This window comes from Podarcis cretensis, assembly GCF_951804945.1.
Source record: "Podarcis cretensis genome assembly, chromosome: 10".
Lineage (NCBI taxonomy): Eukaryota > Metazoa > Chordata > Lepidosauria > Squamata > Lacertidae > Podarcis > Podarcis cretensis.
The window spans coordinates 26,536,732-26,556,669 of NC_137179.1; the positions used below are offsets into that span (position 1 = coordinate 26,536,732).

The window sequence follows — 19,938 nt, forward strand, 5'->3', positions numbered from 1 at the left end:
GAGTCCTCAGTGTGTGCCCTTAACTTGAAAAGGAGAGAAGGGTGTGTGTTCAAGACAGTAATGCTCTTATTGGGTCCCAAACTCCAATGTTTTTTATTGGGTCAGTAGGTCCTCTGGCAAATATCCAGCCCTTGCCAACCTCTAGGCCTGCCCTTGTTATAATTTTAGCTCATTGTGATTTCTTTTTAAAAAGTGCTACAGTAGAAATGTATGCTTGTGTTTTGCAGGACTACAGTTAAGCAGCCAGATTAAAGGATGTCTTGTGACAGCATCTGCAGACAAATATGTGAAAATTTGGGACATATTGGGAGATAAACCTAGTTTGGTTCATTCCAGGGACATGAAAATGGTAATTTCAATCTTTCTAAAATAAAATAACCAGTCTTCTCTTTTTAGGATTGTCTGGCATATGGTCATTCAAATGAACCAGGTGCAGATCAGTCTTAAGAATTATCTAATGTATCAAGAGTTTCAGAGTTTTAATTATTGCACACTCAGAACACCCGTGGAAGATTTGGAAGTGGGTGTAGAATAAAATATCAAATAAGTAGTACACGTCCACCCAAAAAGGATTGTAAAACAAATGCTAGTATTATATAAAGCACATGTATTAAATATGAACATTCAAAATACTGAAAGATCAGTAACTGCATTTAGTGGAGAATACATTGGCCCCAGGGCAGTGTGTCCAAAGATTATGCAAGTTGTAGTCCAGCAGCCTCTGGAAGCCTATAGGTTCCTCATTCCTCCTTTCAACTATTGATACTATGATTCCTATGCAAAGTTTTATACACTAGCTTGAGACTGGATATGTAGCAGGAACCTGTAGCAGCACCTGTCCATATTAAGCATACATTCTCAGTTCTCTCTTAGGAAAGGTAGGTAGCTGAGTTTCCAGGGGATCATAAACTAATTATGCTTTTTTTTTTTTTGCCCACAGGGTGTCCTCTTCTGTGCAGCATCTTGCCCAGACTTACCATTTGTTTATGCCTTTGGAGGAGAGAAACAAGGATTACGTGTTTGGGACATAAGCACAATTTCTGCAGGTGAGATTGTTGGTTTTATCTGCATTTAGTTCTAGTTAGCATGTTCAATCCAGAAAGCAGTGTTTTGACTAAGCAAACTGCCACAGGAAAATAGGGTATAAAATGTCAGAGAAATGATCAACTTAGCATCCCCTACCATCTATTACCAGACAGCACAGAGATTATGCCAGCTGCTCCCAAGTGTGGTAGAGAATACTCCCAAGGCTTCCTGAATTTCTTTTGTAAATGAGGGAAGGGATTGTCAAAGGTGTACTGCATCTGTGGATGTCATTGCATATTATTTCCTGGTTTAAAAGAAGTGTGCAACAAACACATTAAGATGGCTTGCAAGGCCAGAATGTATGTAGTAGTACTAACAGAACTACTTTTCTTATTTGTGTTACAGTGAATGAAGTGTTTGGAAACCGACAGAGGCTGGTAGTTGCCACATCAAGTTCTGAAGCAAAAAATTCTGCTAGTGGCTGCAGCAGTGATCCAGATGCTGTAATGGAACTGTGATCTGGTATTACATTTTGCACTGTATAATATAAAGTGAATATTGATACCATGACTGTGCCAAAATGATTTATCTATGCCTTGGAGGATATTGGCCAAATCTAATCTTACAATCTGTTAATGTAAAAGCTTGAGCTGCCCATATAAGCTTTTCTCTCTAATGAGAAGCGAACAGAAAGGGAAATTACACAAAAAACTGGCCTCAGCACGTGGTTTTCATGCAGTGTATTCATTCTTTAGGAAGTGAAGATTTTCAAGTATGTATCTAACTTCATCAAGAAGTCCTTAAGTAGTTCTAGGGGGAGAAAAGACTCCTACATGAGCAGAAAAGGTTTGAGGAAAAGAATGGTAATTAATGCATGCGTTAAAAAGCAGTGTTTTAATTTTTCCATAAGGAAACAGATTTTAAATGAATCTTCATTCCATAAATATATTAGCAGCAGAACTCCCCAAAATACATGGTTATTAGTAACCATACAGGTAATACCATATGGCACTATATACAGCAAATTGCTGGCTCATGCTAAAACCAAATCTGCATTATAAGCATGCTTTCCTGTATTGATCCCATACTGCATATTAACAGTCTCATCTGCAAATACTAATTGTCTTAACACATGGGCAATTCATTGGCGTACAATGAATATTTATTTAAGTAAGTTCATATTGAGCCCAAACTAATGTATACATCACTTGGGGTGGGGGAGTAGTCAGGGCACTGTTCTGCTGTGATGGCATACAAATCAATTTTATTAACTGTAAATGAGGGGTATCTGCTCTTGTTCCAAGCAGCTGACTAGAATACAGAGGTGTATTTGCCAGTTTTTCTTAAGTCATGCATTGCACTTCAACCAAATCACCAGTAGCAGTTTCCACACTTGAAGTGGATAGGTGACAAGTTCAACCTCTGAGTGCATACGCCATTTTCATAAGGGGGTGAGATCTGGTCCTTGCCCAGAAATTCACTGTAGTGTAATAAACATGATTTTAGGAAGTCGAGTCGATTTATATTTTAAGTCCTCCATTTCTTATTTGTGGCAAGAGAGTGCGTCATTTGTCACATACATGTTTGTATTAAGCCTACAGGTGTCACTCCTTACAGAGTTTATCAATTCCTCTTCCTCTGAAGAATCATCCTCGTCATCTTCCTGGGCTGAGAGACTGGAGGTTGGTCCTTTACAGATTTTTAGGTGACGAGTGAGATGATATTTTGTTAAATAAGCCTTGGAGCATTTTTCACAGACATAGTCCCGCTTCCCTTCATGAGAATTTAAGTGTTTCTTTAGATGGTTTGTCCTCAAGAACAGCTTCTCACATTGGGGACATTTAAGCTGGCGTTCTCTAAACAAGGAAAAAAATAAGCATTTGTAATTATGATTGAATATCTATTTAAAAAAACAACAACACTTATTGATCTGGTTTCCATGTCCCAGTTGAGCTAAGCTGTGGTTTAAAGTAGGGCTGGGTGATAGCAGATTTTAAACACAGCAATACACAGTGATAGTGAAACAAGCAGCTGCATTGGCCCCAGCCCTGCGAGGCACCAGGGTGAAACTGCCGCTACTCTTAACAAAGGAGCTGAGATGGTTTCACCCCAGCACCACATGTGGCTGGGGACGAAGCAGCTTGCTCCCAACACTGGGAACAGGCTGCCCCACCCTGGCTCCTAGCCTGAACTGCCTTCTGCTGTGGGGCGGGTAGGAGCAGTTTAATGGAGCCCCCACAGGGCCAGAGTTGGGGCTTTAAACTGCTCTGCTGAGGAGCAATTTAAAGAAGCCAGGGATGAACAAGCTGTATTGGCCTGGTGGTACAGCTCGCTTCTCCCTCTGCCACCAGTGGCATATTTAAATTTCTTCATTAAGAGGTGCCTGGATGCCTGCCCTTCAGCGGAGAAGTCTTAAGATAGCTCCACCTCCAGCCTGCACAAGTGGAGTGGAGGCTTTGTTAGAATTCTCCTCTCGCCCATGCAAAGGCAGGTCTGTGCGCTTGCCTCAACCACCTCTGCCTTGGCACAGGTGGGCTACCTCTTTCTCCCAGGAGAAGTGGTAGCCTTGTGAACAGAGCCTGAGAGGCTTTGTGCACTTGGCTGCCGTTGCCTGGGAGTAAAGACACAGCACTATTGAACAATCACACTCCCTCTGTTCTGCGCAGAGGAGAGGTGCGTAAGAGACAACACCGACATTTCTGTAGAAAATCTGGTGTTCTAAATTATCTTTCCCCTGCAAGTTACCTACTGGGTATGTGTGAGCACATGCTGTTTGAGATCCTGCCGCCGCATGAACAGTTTGTCACAGTAATCACACTTGAGGTTTTTCTCCCCTGTATGGATAACCATGTGAGACTCCAGGTGGGCCTTCTGAGTAAAGGACTTTTCACAGAGAGCACAGCGATAATTCTTCTGACCTGGAATTGGTTAAACAAAGGCTATAAGACCATTTTACACTGCTCCTTCTACCTAATTATATGAACACTTTAAAACCTAAGCCAGCACCCAGTTTGATTATGTGGGGCATGTTTACATGCCAGGGAGTATGTATCCCTGAGCTGCTCTCAAATTTTACTACCGACAGGACACTGCATCATCCTATACCCAGTGTGATCCATCACAATGCCACACAATGGTCCTTCCCATCATAATATAAGAGTCTGGCTGATCTCCCTGTGTTTCCTCTTTGGAAAAATGTTTCAAATCTGGCTAAAGGTTAAAAACAGAGCATTTAGTCAAATACGTATTGAACAGAAATGGTAAACTGGGATAGAAGGATCTACAGAAAAGGCATGCAAGCAGGATAATAAAGCTCATTTCCATATGTTCCTTCTATTTTGTGCAGGGGACTTTAAGCAGGGCTCTGGGGCACAGTATGCAACAGCTGGAACTTTGCATACAATGCTCATTTCTAGTGAAAGAGGCTTGGTAGGAAGGAGGAGACCCTGCAGCCCACAGATGCTGTCAAATACCTTGGACTTTCTGACAAAGGCAAAAAAGAATGCTAATATAATAAAAAAAATTAACTAAGTCACTCAGAAACAAATTTACAGTTTCTTTCACAGAAATAAAAAACTATATTGAGAGCTCATACTGAGTTTGCCTGTGGAAATTTGTCCACAGCAATACAGTTCATTAACAACCCAGGCAACTCAAGTCTCACGTTATCAACTCCAGAACTTTAAGGTCTTCACTTACCTGTGTGTATTTTGAGGTGTGTACGGAGATTGCTAGGGTCACTAAAGGCTTTGCTACAGAAATCACACTTGTGTGGCTTCATGCCCATGTGCCCCATGAAGTGAACATGAAGCTTAGAAGGTGAGATGAAAGCTTGAGGACACATGGAGCACTTCCACTTTCTCTCCTTACTGTGGCCTGGTCCATGGTTGCTGCTGTGGCCCTGGCTGGGGAAGTGGCTGTGGATGTGACTACTCAGGTGGGCCTTGAATTCTGTGTAGGAAGCACATTCTTTTCCACAGTGACAAGTGTGCACATCAGGATGCTCAGGAACACCTTTAACGCAAAAACAAGATCACAGAGTTTCAAGCACCACAGCTCTCGTATACTTGCAAGCTTGGCTCTGCTTAAAGGTGACTGGTCTTCCCTTTTTATTCAGTGCATTTTGCAGGAACAAAAGACAAGAAAACCATCCTGACTAAAAAGAAGGCACAGAAAAAGTTACAAACTTGTAGCTCTGTGCAAATAAATGGTCAGATAGTGCTGTAAAGCCAATAATGTGCAAATTGGGCATTACAGAGTTTCTGTTCCTTGATGTTGCACAAGCTTCAAAGCTCATAACTGAGCTTCCCAGCCTGCAAAATAACCCAGCTTGGCAAACATTTTGTAAAATACCTAGAATTAGAATTCCACATTCTGGACATGAATAAAATTAACAATATGGAGCTAAATCCATTCAAGCATAGCTCTGATAAGAGGCAAACTGAACACAAGTGGATGCTTTCTAAAGGATACATTCAATTAAGTTCATCAAACTGCTTACCAATCTGTCTGGCATAATCTCGACTATAGTAAAATAGAAGCTCATGCTCTGGAGGGATATCACGTGAGGTGCAGAAGTAAATCTTTCCATCATGAGGATAAGCCACCAGATTTTGTTCTTCCCGATTCCTGTTATATGCAGAGAGGAAACCAATTTAAATGTGACATAGTATTTATATTTATTCTATCAATATTTCTGGAATGTTTAACATTCTTAGTACAAGCTAATTCAAAACAGTAACTGACTACTTTTGTAGCTGTCAGAAAAAAAATATTTCTTCTGAGTGAAGAAGTGGAGCTGTGAACCTTTCTGAAATTCAGCTTTGTAATACTACTCAATTCCATCCAGTGGTCACACAGTGGGTGACTTCCATTCCTGGAGCAGACAGCTTCTTTAGAACAGGGATGGGGAATGTGTCTCCTTTCAGATGTTGTTGGACTCCAACTCCCATCAGCTCTAGGCAGCATGACCAATAGTCACATTATTCCCTTGCAAGATTCAGATGTCACTGTTTTACTTTTAAGCTTTCCCAATGTCCACCTCTGGACTCTGGATCCTATGTCTTTGACACCCTGCATATTTTACTCCCCGTGACTTGCATCCAAACTTACTGCAGCCCATTTCAGGAAGGTTTGCTGTGAATATGCACCAAAACTTTTGACCCTTTTTGCCACGAACCTCTGTGCCAAACAATACAGCCGGAAGCTTAGAAGTGGAGGTTAACTAGTTGTACAGTGGTACCTCCAGTTGCAGACGGAACCCGTTCCGGAGCTCTGGCCAGATTCCGAGGTTTCCGCAACTGGAGGGACTGCTGCGCATGCGTGCAGTGAAACACTTCTGGGTTTGCCGTTCATGTTACCCAAAGGTAACGTAAGCCAAGGTGCTACTGTACTGGTGAAAGGTTTAAGTGGGCCTAAAGAAGGGCAGAGCAATCCTATTGAGGAATGGGTGAAGAATCCATAGCAGAGCTACTGCACTACAGCCTTTGCCCTGCTTCCAACTATGACCAAGGCAGGAGGGGAAGCGGTCTCTGTCCCCTTCCATTTGATCACAGTAGGAGGGTATTAACTAACTCAGCCCCAGAGCTGGCATATTTTTGGGACATGTCAGGGCAACAAAGGGGCTTAGGATCTTGTAATATATAGTTACTGACTCACACCTGTGTGCATGAAAGGTGAACCTGAGCTGAAGTTGCCAGTGTGGGTGTGTTAGTATTATTTTTATTATTATGATTTAAACCTTAGCGTGGAACCTATTTCAGTCTGAGGGCTGCATTTCTTTCTGGGGACCTGTGGTAGGTCGAGTGGGCAGAGCAGTGAATGTAAAGTTCACCTTTCTACAGTAGGCTAGTTTCTATATACACACACACAAACACACCCCTACCTCTATCCTCCATTTATATAAATGACATGGGAGTTCAAGTATACAATGTAGTCAAGCAAAATCACTCAAGGGTGAGAAGCAAGGCAAGTTGGGGATGTAGCTGGGGACAGTCCCAGGGACTAGACAGCAAGGCTTTGAGGGCCACATGTGATCCCTAAGCCTAAAAGTTACATTGCTCTAAGTGCCCCGAATTCAGATAGTGTCTCAGAAGCCAGAACATGTGTCTCAAAAGCCAGAACAGCATTTTCAGTTGGGTCCAGAAATCATCCGATAACCAGTGTACAGTGCTGCCTCGCAAGACGAAAATAATCCGTTCCATGAGTCTCTTCATCTAGTGTTTTTTTTCGTCTTGCGAAGCATCCCTATTAGCGGATTAGCGCTATTAGCGGCTTAGCAGCTTAGAAAAAGGGGGGGAGGGAAAAGACTCGCAAGACGTTTTCGTCTTGCGAAGCAAGCCCATAGGGAAATTCGTCTTGCGAAGCGCCTCGAAAAACAAAACCCTTTCGTCTAGCGGGGCACCACTGTAGTTCTATGAGAACACGTATGGTTGGAACAAGTTTTTTTGAATTACACTTTTGAGTCCAAAATATTGGACTAAAGCAGGCATAGGCAAACTTGGCCCTCCAGATGTTTTCAGACTACAGTTCCCATCATCCCTGACCACTGGTCCTGTTAGCTAGGGATGGTGGGAGTTGTAGTCCTAAAACATCTGGAGGGCCAAGTTTGCCTATGCCTGGACTAAAGAGTGCTATTTCAAGTAAAAATGGGGGCAGAGAAAAGAGAGATAGAATGATAAGGTTCTGATGCAATACATGGAGGAATGCATATCATACCAGTATGACTGTTCCACGTAGGTACCTAACCCTGTCTATAGTGTATCGTTTTCTCACCTGGCTTTCCGCACAAACATCATCCAGTTACATTCATTTTCATCAGTTGTGATGATATAGAACTCCAGGACATTGTTGTGGTACATCTGATGAGAGAAAAGTAAGACAGACGTGCCAGTTGAAATGTTTGGAAAATCTCTCCACAGAGACTGTCGCTGCAGCAGCATGGAGGAAATATTACAGCCAGGACTTTCCTGCAGCAAATTTCTTAAGTGCTGGAAACAGTCTAAAAAGATGGGGTAAACTAAGCATGAAGACATCATCCTATGGACCATCCTTTATTAGAAAATAGCTTCATTTCTAGAAGCACATTCTCCCTCCCACCCCGATTTCCAAGACGCCATGATCTGAACCTTTGTAAGGCACTATGTGCTAGAGCTCCCTGACAGGGCTTCAGTTCACAAGGATGAAAGGAAAGAAGGACGAGGCAGCTATAAAGCCCATGGTGGTAAACTCAATTTTGCCTGCTGTGCAGACAAGCCTTAAACAGGTGTAGGGAACCTTTGGCCCTCCAGATGTTGCTGTACTAGAATTCCCTAGTCATTGGCCATGCTTGCTGGGACTGATGGGAGTTGTAGTTCAGCAACATTCGGAGAGCCAAAAGCTCCACACACCTTTCTTAAGAGAACATTATATTTCTTAAGAGAAGCATTATAGCTGGGGAAAAGGAAGGCAAGTCTCTCAAGCACTTTTTCAAATCTGAAAATGGAGTATTATACATACAGATACCACTTAATTCAGGATAACTTGCCACTTTTCTCACCATACCCAATGTCATGTTGCCATTTTTTGTGCATGTGCACAAAAGAAGACAAGGCAAACCCAAGTTGTCTTTTTTGCACAAGGTTCAATAATGAAGAGGAGGACATGACAACACAAACTGACCTTCCAAATGTGATTGGCAGCTTTGTCTGTCCAATCTGCTACTTCCATGGAGTGGCTCTGCTGCCCAATGAGGGGTCCAAAGCAAGTGCGTACAGGAATAGTTTCTCTAGCCAACACACCTGCCAACAGGTTTAAAAACAACAATCCACTGATTACACCTAACAAAATCCAACACCACCACTGCAAAGATGTAATGTTGTATAGCACTCAGAGGACTACTGCTAAGCATCAGCCCATGAAAGCATCTACAAAATGAGATAGTCACAGGAACAACTACTATCACATAACACTCTTGGGAGTACGCTCAACTGTTAATCACTGCATCAATCTATTTTTCTTCTAATATCAAATCATTTACTTTCAGTCGAGTTGTGAAAGTGAGGTCCTGACCTCCTGCGCTCATTTAAGTTTTCAAGGCACTTCCTGCAAAAATAGAAAATTTTTATTTCAGAAACTGAAGAAGCAGCTAGGAATATAGCAAGCATCTCAGGTTGCCAATTCTTTGCACAGTTAGAATAACTAGGTTCTCCATAATCTCCCCAGTTACTCCACTAAACATCTCTGTCCAGGCTGTTAATTCTCACTCCAAGAGAGTGATGCCTTAAGGCAGAGGGCTTTCAACAAAGGGGTTCCAAATGTACTGCTGTAGGAGAGAGAGAGAGGTCATACTATCAGTTCAAGAAGACAAACCCACCAGACCTGGATGGTGTGGCACATAAATTGAATGTAAGCTCTTAGAAGATACCCCAGGATCTCCTGAAAGCCATAAGAGACATACAAGGGTTCTGTAACAAGTTAGTCATTGCAGAAAGTGTCTCCTGAAGATATAAAGTCTGAAAGTCATTGGCCTGAAGGCTTTCAAGCCCTTTATGAACATTGCAGCAACAATGTCATGGCAGTTTTAGACTCAAGCATCACTCCTCCCACTGACTTATCTTTGAGTTTAATTAAACCCTTGCAAAACAGAGAAGATTAGGCCAAATAAAAGTTGCTACTTTAGCGGATCTGGAGCTGCGTTTTCAAAAGCACAAGTAACTATAATGTCACAGGGCTTAAATGAAACATGTAAAGACATGGATACAAATACAACCAATAAGTTTCTATGAATGCCCAGGCCTAATTCCACTAACTGACTGAGTCAGAGTTTCATTGCCAAAGTTTATCTAGTGGCCATACCCAAGGAGGAAGATCCAAGACATGTTGATAACTGACAATACTGCCCACCTGAAGAGAAAAGGTGACAAGCTATATTAGTGTAAACTAATGTACCTTTGCAGACATAAAAAATACGCTACAGAGAATACTGCCTATTAAGAATCTTGCATTGAGTGGGAGTGAAATGACTTGCTGCTAGACTCTTGATCTTCTAATTATCAACCCCTGCCTCCAGATCAACTACCTTCCTTAAGGAGCTGTGAGGCACTAAAATTTCATAGGGCTATATAACAGTTGCTGCAGCTAGGTTAACTGTTCTACATAAGAAAACGCAAACATGGTGGGGAAGCAGATGTTGTTAGACCCCAACTCCCATCAGCCCCAGCCAGCATGGTCAAGAGTCACAGTTGATGGTAATCCAGCAACATCTCAAGGGCCAGTGTAGCCACCCCTGATCTAGGCAACAAGTCTCAACAATGTTATTGCTTTCCTCATTAATCACTTAATAATGAGAACTGGCACAATTATAAAAATACCTCCCCCCATTCTCTGACCACAAAACAGATATTCTTGTCTTGTACACCCATTTACAAATGAACTGCCCAGACCCAATTTTTTTCCAAATGCCACCTTTTAATTATCTTGTTTTCCACTATTACCAGATGAGGTTTTATTCACTTGGGATTTCCTTTTCTCTCCCCAGTCAACCATACCCCACCGCATAAAAATCTAGTTAACGGTATCCTTACCAACTTCGGCTCCCATGAGAGACTGGCGGATGACAAGCTGTTTCGGGAGAGAAAGCCTGGCTCGGCTCTCAATTGGGGTGTCTGAAACAAAGGTCACAGGCCCGTGATCTGGACAATCAGATGGGTAGGCCTTGTCACAGAGTGTGCACCCTGCAGTTGAGGGAGGACACAGAACATTGGGGATATTGTTACTGTAGCAAGTCAGGCAAGATGAGGGTGTCACAAATACAAAAAGTCATGTTACAAATAAAGTTAACGCAAAGAGCCTGCAGTCTTCTTTTTCTAATCCTGCACATTTGTAAATACAGTAATGACTTGCCCAGCTCTTTGTGGAAATTAAAAATTGCCTTCAAGTGACCAGGGCAGAAAATATTGCAGAAGTTGGGTTTGCTCCATTTTTAATTTATTTATTTGAGGGAGGAAATACACATCATTAACATACTGTAGGTCTGCATGGACAAGACCAATTTACACTAAATTAAAATGTGATGGAAAGACAGGTTCTTTATTCTGAGTAGCAGGTGGAGGTGAATTATTCCTATGTGCAGCAGGGATGGGGAAACACATGGAAGGGTGCTTACAAATAGACATAGTTTTAGTTAGAGGAAAGCCTGTTGTGGGAACATAGCCACTTAAAAGTCAAGACACACAAACTTGATCAAGTTTTTCTTCCAGTTTCTAGCCCAACAGCACTAACTGGCAAAAGGGTCCACCAAACAGGAAACCACCTTGTACCTTTCTTTGGGCAGAGCAGATTTTCAAGGGACCTACTTCTATTGTCTTCTATTCTGTTTCGATTTTAACTTTGCAAGATAATATTGCAACCTGCCCTGGGCCTTTATGGTGAAGTGTGGCTAAGAATGTCTCCAAATAAATATAAATAAGTGCTAAAAAGGGAAACAGGGCTGGTGTTCTTTTTTTAATAATGAAGATAACAAAACACCAAATAAACATGTAAGCAGGGAAAACACTTGGGACAATTAGAAAGCAGGGGGAGGGGCAAAGAACAATTGAGCTGCATTCACTTTAGAGCCTGTATGTATAGACGTGAAGGAATGAGCAGTGACAGTGGAACAACCCACACCCACTCCTGTGTCTAGGTATGTCTGTATGCTCTATGAGCTGAAAAAACTTGTTGTTTTTTGTAATCTGGAAGGGAGAAATCAACTGGGCTGACAAAAAAGGAAAAAATGCACACCAAAGTGTTGGTTTCTTTAAATGACTGTTCTGTACAATGTAAGATTTAGCCCAGTTTTCCCCAACTTCTGTTAGATTTATTTTATGGTTCAGCTGGACTCTGCCACCAGAAGTAAATACGTTTACTGCAAGAAACGTTCTACCTTGCAATGCAAAAAAATACCTAGAGACTGAGGCAAGCATACACTGACAAGCACTCACATATGGTAAACAAGGTAGCCATGTTCTCCTTGTTTGAATTGGAGTCCTCCATCTGCAGCGATGACGGCACAAAGGAAAGGTTGTCCGGGGAGACATCCACATGAGTTTGTCCCATGGCTACTTCCTGGCTTATGGAAGTCACAGGCTCCAAACTGAGACCCACTTCATGTAAGGAGACAGATTCCAGGGATGTGAGGTTGTGTGAGGTAGAAAGTGCCACACTCACAGAATTGCTGCTCATGGCCACCGCATGAATGGAGTCGCCAAGCGTCCTGTCAGATAGACCACTGACACGGCCTGCAATGTGGTCAGGCTCCATAACAACAGGAAGCTCCAAGCTGCTACCATGAATAGGGAGGACGCCATTATGACCTACAGTGTCCGTGGCTAAGCTGCTACCCACAGCATCCACAGGTAGAGGCTCATGACTATGGCTTCCATTTGCAATCTGTGAATGATCCCCAGCCACATCACCCATTGTAAGTTCCTCAGCCATCCTGTCAGTAGAGATTGGGCTGGTAACCCTCGGAACACTTTCCATGGAGATTGTGGTATCCAGAGCTACCTCATGGGTGTCGCTGGGATGCAAGCTTTGGGTGCTGTGTGTGTTCACTGAGCGGGAATCCATGGAGACAATGCCTGGTTCGAGACCCACCGTTCCATTGGGCTGGTAGGGATCTAGGCCTGAAGGGTTGTTGGAGACAGATAAAGCTGGATTACTATCAACATTTATATTGTTGGGGTGGATGTACTGAGGTGGAGGTCTGTCAGCTAAATAAGATAAAAGACCTGAAGAAGAGGAGAAAAGAAAAAGAGAGGGGAGAAAAAGAGAAGAGAAAGTGAGAAGAGTATCAGTTTGCAATAAAGTCAAGTTTCAAGTGGCTGAACCTAACAGCGATCTATATGTACAAATAAAAATCCAACAGTTCTAAATCTCTAATAGCCAGCATGGTGAATTCCAGATGTTTTGGACTTCAAACCCATCATCCCTGATCACTTGGCAGCGTCTGCTGGGGCCCAATGGGAGTGTCGAAACATGTGGAGGGCGCCATGTTGTCTACTCCTGTTCTAGAGGCTGTTGCTCTTTGAAGCCACCCTGAACTCCTTTGGGATAAAGGGCAATATATAAATTTAATAAATAAAAACCCCAAATCATGAAAAAGTTAAGACTCACAAACAGCAATTCTATGAAGTTCCAAGATTTCTCAAGCCATGAGAAAAAGAAAGCAAGACATATGACTACAATTCCGTGAAAAGCCTGCTTCTGTAAATGACTAATGGTTAAACATTTTTTTAAAAATGGGAGAGACTTACCAAGTTTTTAACCCTTTCCCTGAAATATATATCCTGCCATCTAACCCACAGGGGCTTTCAGGGCCAACATTATTACTCATTCCCCCTGCAAGAGGTTCTCCCATAAACCTTCCTGCTGAATAAAGACTTCAATCTCAACACAAGTCTCCATCCAGCCGCAGTACTCACCAGGTAGAATGTGTCTGAAGTAGCTGCTCTCCAGGTGAGGGTATGGCGGTGGAGGTAGGGTATAGTTTCTCTCTGGTATTCCACACATCACTCCCCGATCCCCAATGCCCATTGGAAGCATCAGGGACAAAGCAGAGGGTAAGGAGGGCCCCAAATTTGGAATTGCAACTGGTAATCCTAGCAGAAACAAAATGCAAATTAAGATGCAATTATACTGCCAATAAATTAAGAAGAAGCATGGGGGGGGGGGTTAAAATGAGGAGGATCATTGAAAGTATTGGTTTCTAACCACAATGGGGGAAATGCTGTTCTTGGGAGTTGCTTCACAGCAGAACTCTGCACTGTGGGTGGTCATTGTATTTTTGGTAACATTTCAAAAATGCTCATATAACTGAAAGTATGTGGAATTGCCACCAGGATCCCCAGATGCCAAGCTTTGGTGGCAGGAGCACCATAATATGAGACAAAGGACCAAGGTAAGAGCAATTTCTGTTGAATAGAGGAATGCAGGCCTCCAACCTTTCCTAGGCCTGGTCAGCTACACAACTTCCCCTAGTCTAAACAGCACAAAGATATACATAACACAAAAAGAGGTGTGTCCCCCCCCCCTTAGCTTGCTATGTTACCTGGTGCTGGTATGGCATTGTGTGTTGGTGAGGAAGCCAACCCTAAGTGGCTTCCCGAGACAGTCAGGGCATTGCTCACAGAGGAAGCCGTCAGCTGCTCCATCCCTACAGGGTTCAGGCTCATTTCATTCATCCTAGACAAAAGAAAACGTGTAACGTATGCAGATAAAATTCCAGCCAAGCAAGTTTTCAGACCTGCTCCTTATCTTGCCCAAAGTTTTCCACTTAATATACATACATTCACTGATGCAAACAGTACACTACATAGTTATGCAACAATGTGTTATGTTCTCAAGGGGCTTACAAACCATTCCCAACAGAGATTAGATCAGAGATGAGGAACTGTTGGGTGCCCCCAGATGCTGTTGGGTCCTGGCATGTGTCCAGTGATCATGGATGATGAGAACTCAAATCACACAGCAACTGGTTCCTATCCCTGGATCAGGTCAAGCCTCAGCATGTCATTTATTGATTGTGTTCTTCAATGGTAAAAGATTCCGAATTATTAATATTTTGATTTCTTCTCTAGACTTTTACAATATGTGTTTTTGCACATTTTGACAGGATAAATCAAGGGACATATATCAGGTTTACAGAAAAAAACTTATTTATGCAGAACATTTCTGCGTACAGCACAATGCAACTCAAAAACCTAAGAGAAGCCTTGCTAGATCAGACCAAAGATTAATCTAGTCCAACATATTTTCCATGGTGGTCATCCACATGCCTATGAGAAGCTCACAAGTTCAATTATTGTGATTTATTTAAAAGAATTTTCAGCCATCTAAAATCGTCATCAATACAGTGGTATCTCGGGTTACATACGCTTCAGGTTACAGACTCAGCTAACCCAGAAATAATATCTCAGGTTAAGAACTTTGCTTCAGGACGAGAACAGAAATCGGGCAGTGGCGGCATGGTGGCAGCGGGAGGCCCCATTAGCTAAAGTGGTGCTTCAGGTTAAGAACAGTTTCAGCTTAAGAACGGACCTCCGGAATGAATTAAGTACTTAATCTGAGGTACCACTGTATTGGCAGCATACAATTGCCATTGGATGTACGGGGGTGGGGGTTGCATAATCAATGTTGTATGTGTAGCAGGACCTAGAAATCACATTTAATATTGGGTGCCTGTCCAGTGATATCCTTCTGTGGGCAGAAGGCACTTTGATCCAATGAAGGCTTCTCTCAGCAGAATGGGAAAGGAGGCCATCTTCACCAATTCACCTTCCTCCCTTCCAGCTTCTTGCTGCTCCAAGATTTTCTCAATCCTCTGGACCAGATTCCGTTTTTTCCTGTTTCCCCCCAATTCCCCTCCCCCTTCACACCATTTTCAGCCATTTCTTTTTTTCTGTGCACACCATTTTTGCATCACAAAAAAGCCAAGCGTGTATGTTAAATAAGCGCAAGTTGCAAGTTATCTGTATCTGCATGGACAGCTTTTTGCTACATATTAGAAAGTGCAACAATTCTATCACTGAATGATAGAATAGTAGGGGAGTTAGCTTAACAAGGTGTAGATACTGATTAAGAAATATTGCAAGCTAAATTAATAACACTAGCAGTATCGTCCTGTTGTATTTACACAGAAGTCCTTGTGGGTTCATTTGGGACCTTTGCCTAGTTAAGTGTGCTTAGGTCTGTGGCATTTATTTGGAATATTTATGAACTGCTTAATATTACAAAATACCATAGTGGTGTACAATAATAAAACAATAAAAACGTAACAAGTAAGAACAGTTATAAAAAGAAATTAGATACTACCCACAATTCAACTCCTCCTCCTGGGAAAGCCAGTAAAAATTAAGTTTATAGCATTTGAGAAGTATGGAGCCCAGGTGTATAACACACATAATGGCCCAATATTCTTTTACAGTGGTACCTCGGGTTAAGAACTTAATTCGTTCTGGAGGTCCGTTCTTAACCTGAAACTGTTCTTAACCTGAGGTACCACTTTAGCTTATTGGGGCTCCCACTGCCGCCACGCCGCTGTTCTCATCCTGAAGCAAAGTTCTTAGCACAAGGTACTATTTCTGGGTTAGCGGAGTCTGTAACCTGAAGCGTCTGTAACCTGAGGTACAGGCTTTGAAGAAATGAAGCATATGAGAAGTTTACTGTTCAACAAACAAAAGTAACTGTGCAGCGCTAAAAGGAAAAGACATATTTACTTTTTCTCCTTTTCATCCTTTATTACCTGAACACATCAGAAACAGGTAGGTAGCTGTGTTGGTTTGCTGTAGTCGAAACAAAACAAAAAAAATCTTCCAGTAGCACCTTAGAGACCAACTAAGTTTGTTATTGGTATGAGCTTACGTGTGCATGCACACTTCTTCAGTATCTGAAGTATCTGAAGAAGTGTGCATGCACAAGAAAGCTCATACCAATAACAAACTTAGTTGGTCTCTAAGGTGCTATTGGAAGGAATTTGTTTGTTTCAACATCAGAAACAATGTTCTATCAATTGTTAACACAAAGTGAGTTTATAAAACGATTACAAGATTGGCCCTCATTTTAAGCTGATTAATCAGCTAATTAAAGTTTTCAACTTTAATTATTACCTAACTAGACATACACACTTTATTATTTTCCTTCTTTGCTCGTGTAACTGAATATTTAACTCTGTTACAAATGCTCAGTCACTCAAGACATTACACAGAGAAGCACTCTAGTTGCTTAGAAAGCTGAGGTAATTTTAATCTGTTTTAGTATTTTAACTTCTCTGTGTTTTAAAGTATGGTTGTAATTTTTTCTCAGTGTTATTGTCTTGTAAACCGCTTTGTGGTTTTTTTTAGAAGCAACTGGTGTAGAGGTTTTAAGAAATGATTTTTGAAAAAGAGAACAGAAGCAAGGAACCCCCTCAAGACAAATATTTACCTTTCCTTTGAATGCTGTCAGACAATTCTGACAAATAATTAAATACTTCTTACTGTTTCCTACACAGTTTTCTCCAGTTTGCTCTAAAACTCCCTGCATCTGCATAATCTCTGTAATAATCTTGAAAAGAAAACAATGCTCTTCACTTGCCTTCACAAAAACATGAAGATGTATCACATCCATCCACAGCTCTTCAAAACTGCTGATATGGACAAGGGTCAATGACTTAACAGTATCTACAAAGTATCCACTTTTTTGTGTCCTTAAGGTCATAGTTTGCATCACCAACATACTGTATGTCTTTAATGAACTTTTTGTTTCCAGTGTTGAACTGTTTCTTGTGAAAGTTGTAAACTGCTCTAAGCAATGCTTTTTTCAGGGGGTACTCAAGGGTACACAGTACCCTTTTTGTTGTTGTTAAAAAACTGTGGCACTTAATGTAACAACTTCATGGTGAGTACCGGCACCTATTTTCTAGGGGAAAAAACACTGGCTCTAAGCAATATAAGGCAAAAAAATCATGCAAAAATAAATGCCTTTAGACAGGTTTTTTTTTCAGCCAGAACTCGCCAGAATTCAGTTCTGGCACCTCTCAGGTGGGTGCCATTGCTATTCTAAGAAAACAATTATTTTTTCTGTACATTACGGGTGACGTTCTTTCCCTCCACCACTCTTAAAATGAATGGTGAATTATGTAAAAGTGACATAAAAGTGCTTGAAGTGCATGGCATGGGTGCAACCTAATTTGTAAACATCCTGTGTAGGGACCAAAGCAGCAAGTCCATCAATCAAGCAACTTAACTACAACTTTAACAGCAAATATGAGAAGCAGACTGCACTTCCAAAAGGGATTGTGAAACCTGAGGTGGGGTGAACACTCTTTGGGAAGGCACTGTTACAGTTGAAAGGCATAACATCTTTAGTGTGTTGTGTGATTTAGCATGTTGTGCATGCTGAGACCCAGCTATGCATACCTCTTGATACAGACTAGGGAGAGTGCTAGAAATTACAGTGAATAAAAAGCCAACAGGCAAAATTGAATGACTGTACTGCCAGCTTCTGCTTTTCAAACCACAAATTCTTTTAATTATTCTCACACCTCCTCTCTCAACATAGTGCTGCAATATTACAGCAATGAAAAAGAGCATCCGTTACCACCTTTTGTTTGGCATTCCAATAAAGTTAAGCATATTTCTACTCTACACTAAACCCATCAGTATCACATATACGTTACACCATGTTATCATATATGATCCTGGCAACTCCCAGTGTTTAATGTACCATCCTCTCCCGTTGGGAAGCGGTTTAATAAATACATAGCTGCCTTAAACCAAGTCACTTCTAGTTCACTATGTGTTTCAGCAGAAATCTTCTCCAACACCTGAAAAAGCCAGGGACTGAGAACCTGGAAGCATCTGCGTGCAAAGCAGACTCTGAGCTTCAATGCCTGCCTTCGACCCTTCCTAAGACTTAGCATGCTAAAAATCCTGGCTCCTACTGCGACTATCCCGTGAAATCTCCATCTCTGGAGCGCTTTCCCTCCTGGGACACAAATGCCTGCTGCAAAATCGCCGTTTGCTCCGCAGCCTGAGGGATTATCCGTCTAGCGGCACTCTGGACGCGCCCAGAGGCACCCCACTCCACATAACCCAAGGCTCAACTTCGGGGGCTGGAAACGAGGCTCGGCAACCGGCGCAAACTCGGCCCCGACACACACAAATGCACCTGTGAGCCCTCTCACCTGTGATGCATTTACCTGGCGAGGCCGGTGGGGCTGAGGGGGACCCGGCGGCGGCGGCGGCAGCAGCAGCGGCCTCCTCCGCCGCCTCCTCATCTGGCCTCCCCGCTCAGCCGCCGCCCTTCTCCGCCCCAGGCAGGCGAGCAAGCGAGCAGGCATCGACCTAAGGCAGCAGCAACAGCCGCCGCGGCCACGGCCGCCTCCCGCCCCACCTCAGCGCAGGCCCCGGCCTCCGCCAGGGGAGCCTCATGGGAGGAGGCGCGGCGAGGCGAACGCAGCTCGCCAGCAAAAGGAACAGCGCCCCCTTCCGGAAGGGGAGGTGGCGCAGCTCCACAGAACAGCCGCTCCCTGAGGGGACGAGGCGCGCGAGAGGGGGGAGAGAGAGAGAGCGCGCGCGCTGGCAAAAGCCGGGGAGGGGAGGGAGGGGGAGCCGTGCTCAGAACGGCGATGGCTTCCGCTCCGTTCCGCGTCCAGGAAGCGACCCCCCCCCTCTCCTCAGCCCGCGCGCCGCCGCTCTTCTCTAGATTGGCCTGTTCGCCCTTCGCTGCAACGGCTGCCCTTTCGCTCAGGAGTCCTTGCGCGCGCCGGCTCGGTCCTGACGAGAAAGGGCTTCTCCGGCCGCTGCACCTTCGCGCATGCTCAGTAGTGCTTCTCTCTCGTGCTCTCCATTCCTGCCGCGATTGGGCGGGGGCGAGCGAGCGGGGTCGGGGAGCAGGGACGGCTAGTAATAGGCGTGCCTGGTGGTCGACCCTCGTGCTGCCTGATGCGCAGCGTAGTTACCTCGGAAGTAACACCTCCCCTCAAAACACACACATAACTAGGAAGGGGCTTGCTTGCAGGCAAGCGGGTGATAAGCTTGCAGCTTGTTTTATAATCAGTTTATGACAGGGAAGTGATCGCCTAATAAAACCTGTGTGTATTTGCCACTACGCGTCGGATATTTTCTTCGCGCAACTCTGATCTCTTCAGCTTCTCCCCCCCCCCCCAAAAAAAGAGCGATATATTTGGAGAAGGCAATGCAAAACGGTATGAAATTTTTTCCCCCATGAGTATGGTATCTGGAGCTCTTTAAAAACAGGACAAGGGATGGAAGGGAGCCCGTTAAAGGTCCTTGATTACCCAAAGAAAGGGTTGGGGGACATGATGGAGGTTTGTAAGATGACTTGCGGAGAAAATGGGTAGGGAGACTTTTCTCTCCATAAGACTAGATGCGCACAATGAAGCCGAGTGCT

General features: G+C 43.3%; 2 protein-coding genes and 1 long non-coding RNA gene across 9 annotated transcripts in view; 2 read left to right on the top strand and 1 right to left on the bottom strand.

Moving 5' to 3' along the window:
- PWP1 (PWP1 homolog, endonuclein) overlaps positions 1-2,658 on the top strand; it is a 17,061-nt gene extending 14,403 nt beyond the window's left edge. The window contains exons 13-16 of one of the 2 annotated variants that reach the window (XM_079992762.1): positions 228-349; positions 941-1,046; positions 1,432-1,548; positions 2,621-2,658. In XM_079992762.1, the coding sequence (XP_079848888.1) occupies positions 228-349; positions 941-1,046; positions 1,432-1,544 (341 nt within the window). In that variant the 3' untranslated portion in view covers positions 1,545-1,548; positions 2,621-2,658. Of the gene's footprint in view, positions 1-227; positions 350-940; positions 1,047-1,431; positions 2,550-2,620 lie in introns of those variants that run through there. The other variant, XM_079992761.1, reaches the window with a different exon arrangement.
- On the bottom strand, positions 1,902-19,255 carry PRDM4 (PR/SET domain 4). 6 transcript variants are annotated; one of them, XM_079992407.1, is made up of 12 exons: positions 19,237-19,255; positions 14,096-14,229; positions 13,470-13,646; positions 11,988-12,776; positions 10,590-10,739; positions 9,862-9,909; positions 8,686-8,804; positions 7,801-7,886; positions 5,528-5,655; positions 4,726-5,040; positions 3,776-3,944; positions 1,902-2,882 (listed from the first exon to the last, which is right to left on the bottom strand). In XM_079992407.1, exons 2-12 carry the CDS (start codon positions 14,226-14,228, stop codon positions 2,570-2,572), a joined length of 2,427 nt encoding a protein of 808 aa, XP_079848533.1. In that variant the 5' UTR covers position 14,229; positions 19,237-19,255; the 3' UTR covers positions 1,902-2,569. The 6 variants fall into 6 exon arrangements, with proteins under 6 accessions (XP_079848533.1, XP_079848536.1, XP_079848532.1 ...); XM_079992410.1 differs by lacking the exon at positions 19,237-19,255 and adding an exon at positions 18,710-18,960 and having other exon boundaries at positions 11,988-12,671; XM_079992406.1 differs by lacking the exon at positions 19,237-19,255 and adding an exon at positions 18,725-18,959.
- Positions 3,951-4,359, top strand: LOC307225389. The gene is made up of 2 exons (XR_013842963.1): positions 3,951-4,185; positions 4,254-4,359. It is a non-coding gene; the product is annotated as an uncharacterized lncRNA (long non-coding RNA).
- Positions 19,256-19,938: the final 683 nt, after the last annotated feature.